Here is an 8,864-nt window from a genome sequence, read left to right as displayed (position 1 = left end):
AAAATAAAATAGTCAATAATACATTTAATTTAATATGATTCATTACCATTGCATGCAGAGAACAGTATTAATTTTTGTGCAGAAATCCATTGAAACCTTCACTTTTATATATTCCTGAAGTGCATAGTTTCCAGACTGGTATTGCATTCAGACAAGGGTCCTTCCTTTGGAATTAGGGTCTGCCCCTGGATTCATAGGGGACTCACTCAGCTGCTCTATTGCATATTTCAGATGCAAGCCCTGTACAGGCATGAGGCAGAATAAACTTTAGAGGTTTCTACAAGACACTTAACAGAGAAAGTATTGTAGTTATTGATTAAAATAGAAGGCAATATTCTGATTACATGTACAGTACAGTGGCAAAGTGATTTTATACAGTAATGCAGGGACTTTGGCTTAAATTTGAGGATGAGATATTTATTGCTTGTACAGTTGTGTGATAAATTATTGGCAAGTAGAAGCACAGATGGCTTTCCCTTAAGATCAGGCATCACATGTCACAAATTATCTGGGAAATTGTCATTTTAAAAATAACTCTGGAATAGGTGCCAAGCCGAGAGGGATATCAGTGTCTAATAAACAGATATAAACACAGCAGTGCCCAAAACTAAAATATATTTGAATTAAACTATGCGGAAAGAGCATAGGTGCAACTAGTACCTACTCTGTAGCAGCACAAATTAACGCTTTTCACACTGTATTTCTTTTGTTTCTTTCTCATCAGGAAATTCAAATAATGTTTTTCATGCATATTTAAGCTGCCGTGGAGTTAATGGCATGAATAGTCATGTTAGATTCTTATGTTACAGTTCCTAAAACCAAAACCTTACCAGAAGAAACTTAGGCACAGTTATAGGCAGGCAATTTTTTTTATCTAGTTTTCAAGGTGGTGACATGTTTACCCCCTGAAGTGTCCAAGCTCCAGAGCAGCCATTGCTCCTATTGTCTTCTCCAGTAACCACATGTGCTTCACACCCTGGAAAGGTAGGATCCTGGAGCTCGCCATAACACAAGGGCAAAATTACATCCTGCATCTCATGGCCATGGCTGCTTGCTCAAAATAGAGAATTTATTAGGCTTCAGCATGTGGCTGGGGCAGCCCTTCACTCTCCATTGCCCTACAAAGATAAGGGAAGGGAGTGGATGGCCTTTGCTTATCGATCCCCCTCCTCATCAAGGGGTGAAGGCTGCCATGTGTGAGTGAGGAGAGCCAGGGCCTCTCTGGCCTCCCCCCCTTCCCCCAGCAGCCGTCACCTGTCCCAGCCTATCCTCCTCTCACGCGCATATATGGGCACGGCAGGACGGCATCTTGTGACGCAGCGCTGCTAAAAACAGCCCCAGCTCCCTCCGGCCCTCGCTTGAACAATGTCCTCCGGCCAGAGCAACCCAGAGAGCCTCTGATCCCAGCACAGCCTTGGACTTATTTCAAGGGAAATTAACCCAGAAACCTCTCCACAAGGCCGTGGTCCCGAGCATATGCCCCTGGAAAGGCTAGGGATGAGCACCTCCCTGAGCTATAAGTCTTTCTCCAAAGAGCAACAAACTATGGACAACCTGGAGAAACAGCTGATCTGCCCCATCTGCTTGGAGATGTTCACCAAGCCCGTAGTCATCCTGCCCTGCCAGCACAACCTCTGTCGGAAATGCGCCAGTGACATCTTCCAGGTAGGTTTCTTCCCACAGAAAGTTCTGCTTCCCAAGCAGCACAGGCTGGAATGAATGGGAAAGCAGGTTTTTTACATGTTTTGGTTGATTGATTTTTAACAGTTGGTGAGACGGGAGGGGGAGAGTGATTTAAAGCCAAAGTTGATGTCCCCAGGGACCAGGGCTGAGCTAACAGCAGGTGAAAGTGTCACCTGTTCGCTGCGGGGACATGGCCAAGTGTGAGCTGAGGGACTGGCCTCTCACCAGTAGTCACCAGGTGCTTTTCCAGGGGTGGTGTGTTGGAGCTACCCTCTTATTGGGCATAGTGACAAATGGTTTCCTACCATTTGGTGCTTTTGGAAGAGATTTTCGTGATTTTTCATGGCCTTACCCTCCTCTCCTTGCACTACTTGGCAAGAACAGGCCTCCAATCCCTACCTGCCGACCAGGGGAGGTACAGCTGTGGCGTCGGGAGGCCGATTCCGCTGTCCCTCGTGCAGGCACGAGGTGGTCCTGGACCGACATGGTGTCTATGGGCTGCAGAGGAACCTGCTGGTGGAGAACATCATCGACATCTACAAGCAGGAGTCCACAAGGTAATGAGGGAACGTGTGTCCTTCAGAGGGGGTTTGACACAAAAGCAGATATGGCTTAGGGGACTGACCCTTTGGTCTTTCTATTTGGCATGCGTGAGGTTGATTTAGTTGTTTTCTCTCTTGGAACTGTGAAAAAGGATCATGCTGCCATGCCTGCCTGTCTGTTCGCTGTGCAATGAAGTCAGCTCTCACTGAGCACAGAAAACTTATCCAAATAGGTGCTGAGCTTCCCTGAGCTTCTCTTGCAGCAGAACATTGGGCTTATTCATACAAGCAACACTTGCCAGTGCAGGCAAAGTCCTTGAGGTCAGCACAGCTACTCACATGAATAAGGGAAAAGTAGCTCATATTATTTACTTAAAAACTGTTCAGACAATTCTTATTTGTCTTTAACCTGTGTGTTCTCATGCTAAAAAAGGGAAAGAATTTCAAATCTTGTTAGAAAATCCTGAGGGACAGACAGTGCAAAGAAGGAGAAATCTGAAATTCACACAGAAGGTCAGCTGCATCATAATGTCAAATCAAAACTCAGTAATAAAAAGTCTCCATTCCCATCAACTTGGGATGTGAACTTATGAAATCAAGTCTTATTTAGGAGTCTACAAAAGAGAAGGAATAAAACCAAAATAATACGTATCAGGGCTGCATGGCTATGCACAAGGATCAAGATCTCAGGGCAGAGGAATGGGTTAATCCTAAAAAGTGAGGTTACTCCTGAATGGTAATTTCCTGCATTTGATGTGCACTGAATCCAGCAACAGAAAAAGGTTTTCTCATCTCTCTTTCTCTCAGATGGGTTGGACGCATAATACCACTATGGAGAACTTAGTAGGGGGGAAGGTAGGAGGGAGATGATTCTGTCTCTCTACTCTGCTCTTATGAGACCCCACCTGGAGTACTGCATCCAGGACTGTGATCCTTAGCACAAGAAAGGCATGGACCTGCTGGAGTGAGTCCAGATGAGGGACCCAAAGATGATCAGAGAGCTAGAGCACCACTCCTCTGAAGATAGGTTGAGAGAATTGAGGTTGTACAACCTGGAAAAGAGAAGGCTCTGGGAAGACTTTAGAGCAGCCTTCCAGTACCTAAAGGGGACAGAGGAGGACAGTCACCAGCAGAGAGAATGTTTTGGAGTCTGACGGTGGCTTGGCTATTCTCAGCTGTTTGAATCCCTCTGAGGACTGTTGTAGCTGGGCACAGATTGAAGCTCCAAAGTGTTGGAGAGCACGAAGCTGGCTTAAAACTGTTCTTTCTGCTGCCCTTTGCGCTCAGTGCCAAGTGAAGGTCATCTACCCCTGTGTGTGTCATTGATACCCAAATATTATTTTAGTCAGGAAAATCTCGGAGGAAATTAATCAGCAAAGCTACAATGATGGGCTTGGCTTTTGACCAAATAAGCTGGACATTTGTGGTTTTGCTTTATTTTTCAGCTCACAGTTGTATTTAACTTAAAAAAAATAAAGAAATACAGCTCCTTTTCCCCATGTAGTTCATGAGCAATTGGAACAAAATTCAATTAAACAGAAATGTAAGAATAGATTTAGTAGATTTGTTTAAGATTCCACAGAAATAAAACACATGATGAATAAAAAGGGAGAATAGAAAAAAAATATAAACGCATACTTTCTTATATATTTGTCCAAATGGTTCATTTACTTAATCCATTAAGGTGCTTATTTAACCTTCATGTATGTCCTTAGAATGAAAATTACTGTTAGGATTATGTAGCAGCAGTTATGCATAGCAGCATTATCTAAAGTATTTGTCCCTTTACCGGCCTCAGCTGCTTATCTCCCTCTGCCTAACATTCCTAGGGCTCCCCTGAGAGTGTGAGTAAGACGGCTTTACCCTGTGCTGTCCCACTGAAACCAAAAAGTCCAGGGAAATCAAGTCTTCTCCACTTCCCCCTTTTGTACTTGTCTCTTCCATACTGATGATTGGGGTCTGGCAGAGGTACATAAGAAGAAGGATGAGATGTGATCTTTGCCTCCTTGTTTGTTCCCAAGACAACCCTTCCTCCTTCATGGGAGCATCCATGATTTCTAGACAGGAACCCCTTCCCCCAAGTCCTCCTGTGGGTATAATTCACTACAACTACATGTGCCAGAATGATGCCAGCTCCCAGCTGCATTTTACATGAACTTAGGAGAGTGAGGGGAATTCATTTAGGTAAAAGCCTTTTCTCCTGCTTAGACAAAAATAGCTTATTTCAAAAGTTTTTTGGTGTTTGGAGTTTTTTGTTTGTTTGTTTGTAATTGGAATTTATATTTGAATTAGGGAATTTGTTTTTTCTAAATAAAAGCTGGGGCAGGCACTGGGCTATGGGGTTGGGAGGGTCTACCTGAGCCATCACATGCAGATCTACTGCATATCACATCATATGGTCTTTTATCCCATTGCTCATCAAATTCCAGCTGATGGCAGCATAGCCTGTCGCCCAATTTAGAATGTATTAGCAACACAAGGGAAGAAATCTTCAAGCAGGTGGTGGCTCCTACAAAGCTTTAAAGGATGGCAAAGGACTGAACCCCAGTGGAAATTGGGTTGGCTAAAAATTAAACCAATCTTTGAAAGTCTGTAGGCCACTGATCACCTGAACTATCTGAGGAACATCAGGATGCCTGCTGCTACCAGAAAAGGGTAGCAACAGGAGGCTGTGGCTTTTTGTAAAACCTGGCAGCCTCTAATGAGCTCGGCTGGCTGTTCCACATCAAAAGGTGCTGTGGGCTTTGTTACCAGCTGAATCCTGATCAGGGAGGGTCAAGCACTCTTTCTGCCTTGCACCTACCAGAGAGAACCCAAGATACAGGCTGTCCCTGCAGCCCCATAGTGTGCAGCAGGGACCAGGCGCTGTGCTGAGAGTCAGCCTGTGTGGGCTCTGCAAAGGCAGTGATGGGCTGTGAGGCTGGGCAGCCAGAACTCCAGAAGCAGCTCTCCCTGACCCCTCCGAGGTCTTAGTCTGAGCTCCCAAGGGAGGACGAGGCTCTCCAGGGCACACCGCAGAGGTGTCTGGAGATCTCAGATAGGCTGGGCCAGGGAAATGAGCTCTCTGACCACAGGTCACCAAGAAAGGGAGCTGCAGGAGGAGCCTCGCAGGCTGTGCAGTGAAAAAGATGAGGAGCGAGATGACGTGAATCTTCTCCTACTCCCCATAGACACAAAGCCCCAAACTCAGCTGCACCAATTGTTTTCTTGGGCCAGGCATTCATGATACTACCGTAACAGAGCTATAGGAATCCTTATGTCCACATGAACTTCTATAGTCTTCTCATTTTTCAAGTCCCATTTCTACCCTGGGTATTGGTGGGCTTTTCTCTGCTTTTGCAAAAGTCCATTGTTGTGGTTGATTTTCAAGGACCACCTCCTCCAAGGTCAAAAATGGTCTATCCCCATATACAGGAACTCAAGCAATGGTGACAGCATATCTGCATTGATTAACCAGGAGCTCCTGATAAAAATAGAACTTTGAAAAAGAAGCAAAAAGAAGGTAGACAGGTGATTCGGAAAGATTTTGAGACACTGTCCAAGCATGTACAGATGAAGTTAAAAAAGCCAAAGCCTACTTGGAACTGAATCTGACAAGGGACATGAAGGCTAAAAAGAGCTTAATGAGGTACATCAACAGCAGAAGGAAGAATGGGAAAAGTGTGAGTTCACTGCTAAATGGAGGAGGGTCTCATGTAACAAAAGAAATAGGAAATGCCAAGGTGCTCAATGCCACCTTCACCTCAAACTTTACTAACAAGTTCAGTCTTCAGGAATCCCAGGACCCTGAGACCAGTGGGAAAGTCTAGAGCAAGGAAGATTTACCTTTGGTGGAGGGGGATCAGGTTAGAGAATATTAAAAAAAATTGGAAATCCTGAGGAGAGGCATCTATAAGTAGTGAGGGAGCTGACTGATGTCATTGCCAGATCACTCTCAATAGTCTTTGAAAGGTTGTGATTATTGGGATAGTTTTCTGGGGTTGGACAGGACTGGAAGAAAACAAATGTTCCTCCAATCTTCAAGGAGTGCAAGTACTAGAATCTGGGGAACTACAGGCTGGTCATCTTCACACTTGTCCCTAGAAAGTATTTCAAGCAAATCCTCCTGGAAACCCTGTTCAGATATATAAAAGACAAGAAGATGATTAGAAATAGTCAGCATGGATTTATGAAGAAGAAATCAGCCCAACCAATCATATAGCCTTTTATGATGAGATGACTAACTCCATGCATGAGAGGATGTTGTTTATCTACACTTTAGATGCTGTCTCCTGTGACATCTTTATTGGCAAACTGTTGAAATAAGGTCTAGACTGGACAGTGGAAAGTGAACTGGACAGTGGAAAGTGAACTGGACTGAAAACTGCCTGTACTACCAGACTCAAAGGGTCATGGTGAGCAGTATGAAGTCGGGTGGAGACCAGTCATTAGTGCTGTATGGCCAAGATTGATACCAAGGCAAATACAGTTTAATAACTATTGACTTTACATAATGTGCCTCATACAGTCATGCAGATTCTCTTCATCCCCTGACCAGCTGCAGACACTAGGTGATGTGATGGTACAGGAAGGGCTACAGCTATCTTAGGATCCTCAGTAAAAACACTATCAAAGTTGGATTCAAGATTACAGTAGGGACCTTTTTGGATTTGAAAAAATCCTAAGGAAAGCATGCCTTCTAACTAAACAGCAGTTATGTTCTTAATTAAAGTGTGCTTCTTTATGCGCCCAGCAATTGTGCATTTCCTCACCAAATCAGAGTCACAGAATGGCTGAGATTGGAAGGGACCTCTCTCTGGAGGTCATCTGGTCCAAACAACCCCTGCTCAGGCAAGACCACTCAGAGCCGGTTGCCCAGGACCATATCCAGATGGCTTACGAGTATCTCCAAGGATGGAAACTCCACAACCTCCCTGAGAAACCTGTCTCAGTGCTCAGTCACTCTCACAGTAAAAAAGTGTTTCCTAATGTTCAGAAGGAACAGTTTCAGTCTGTGTTTTAGTTTGTGCCCGTTGCCTCTGGTTCTGGCACTGGGCACCATCAGAAAGAGCCTGACTCCGTCCTCCTTACACCCTCTGTTCAGGTATTTAGACACCCAAATGTGTTGGTAAGATCAAGGTCATTGTTAAGATTCCTCTTAACCTTCTCTTATCCAGGCTGAAAGTTTCAGCTTTCTCAGCCTTTCCTCACAGGAAAGCTGCTGTAGACCCCTAATCATCTTCAAGGCCCTTTGCTGGACTCTCTCCAGTATGTCAATATCTCTCATGTACTGGGGAGTCCAGAACTGGACACAGCCAGTACTCCAGGTGTGGCCTTACCAGTCATTACTTAACCTGAGAATCCTCCTCTCCATAAAACACAAACAACACTCTGCATATTAATGTGCAAACCAAGTTTTAATGGAAAAGAATAAGCCTGTAGCAGTCAAACACAGGCTTTGCATCTCAAAGAGCAGAGTCCGAGAATGAGACCTCAAAGCTATGAGGACATTTCAGCAACCTGCCATTTCTTTGGTCACAATCACAGCTGTGGTGAAGCTTTTCTCTTACTAAAGCCACGCTGTCATTTTCCTATCAGCTACTCTTTAATCTCCTCTTTCAGAAGCAATCTCTATTTTAAACTTAGAGATTGTGTTTTGGCCTTTGCTACACCAACATAGACCTAGAGGATCCCCTCTGAAGTCACTGAAGAATGTTGTGCTAAAAATCTCTCCTTTTGCACAGCCTAGGAAGGAGACAGTAGATCTGTTTATTTCTAGTCTTCTGACACTGTCTTCAGGGCCCCACTAGTTCAGGGAGTTCTGCCAGGTTTCTTCCAGCTCTATGCGGCACCTTTGAAGGTTGTCTGCTTCTGGCCGAACTTGCCTGACACCTCACCTTTTTGCTCTGTGCAATGCGTGTTTCGTGCAACTGGCACCACTCCAGTGTCCAATAAAATTCTAGTAGCTTCTGGCTCTGGACTTGTAAATATTTGCAGGGAGAGACACTATTTCAGACTTAATTAATCACTTTGAAATTCATTATATTGCCCTCACACATGGGCACTCCCACTGTGCACTATAATGTGCTGTTTGCAGTCATCTGCAAACAATGTAAAGCATTTTTTATGGATGAGACACACCTCTTTTGACTAGTGTTGAAATGATGCTGGATTTGACAAAGTACCTTATGTTAGTGGAAATCTGACCCAAATAATATAGGCATCCTTCAGAAGTGTTCGACTTCTTTTATTCTGGTATATGGTATTATATTTCAGATTACAGATATTCCTTATGATCCCTTTAAATCCCAGGGCCCTCTTGAATTACAAAAAAAAAAAAAAGAATGTGTGAGACGTTTTCTTTCTTGCTTTTTTTTTTAAATGCATCTAACTGATCACATTCCATCCCCTTCAGAAGAGAAAAATCTGTACTTTATCATTAAAAAATAAATGCCATATCGACTCTATCAAGCTGTATGGAAAAACTCTACTGTAATATAATATAAAATAATGATTTTTCCAAACATTTTTAAGTTTTAATAGAGTGACTGGTTGTCTCCTTGCTACAGAGCTCTATAGAATGGCTTTAAAAAATGTTCCCATGTAATTCCACTAAATTCTGTAGTTTGGGAAAATGTTTTCTATCTAATGATGAAAAGA

The 8,864-nt window shown here is 43.7% G+C and overlaps 1 protein-coding gene across 2 annotated transcripts in view; it reads left to right on the top strand.

Annotated features, from left to right (window-relative positions):
• The first annotated feature begins 1,370 nt into the window (after positions 1 to 1,370).
• Positions 1,371 to 8,864, top strand: part of TRIM55 (tripartite motif containing 55) — a 36,781-nt gene continuing 29,287 nt past the window's right edge. For both annotated transcript variants that reach the window (XM_027702754.1, XM_027702666.1), the window contains exons 1-2: positions 1,371 to 1,665; positions 2,068 to 2,240. In XM_027702754.1, coding sequence (XP_027558555.1) covers positions 1,477 to 1,665; positions 2,068 to 2,240 — 362 coding nt within the window. In that variant the 5' untranslated portion in view covers positions 1,371 to 1,476. The remainder of the gene's footprint in view (positions 1,666 to 2,067; positions 2,241 to 8,864) is intronic.

The sequence above is a fragment of the Neopelma chrysocephalum genome, unplaced genomic scaffold (assembly GCF_003984885.1).
Source record: "Neopelma chrysocephalum unplaced genomic scaffold, ASM398488v2 Primary Assembly neopelma1_22, whole genome shotgun sequence".
Lineage (NCBI taxonomy): Eukaryota > Metazoa > Chordata > Aves > Passeriformes > Pipridae > Neopelma > Neopelma chrysocephalum.
This window is presented reverse-complemented; position numbering and strand designations above follow the sequence as displayed.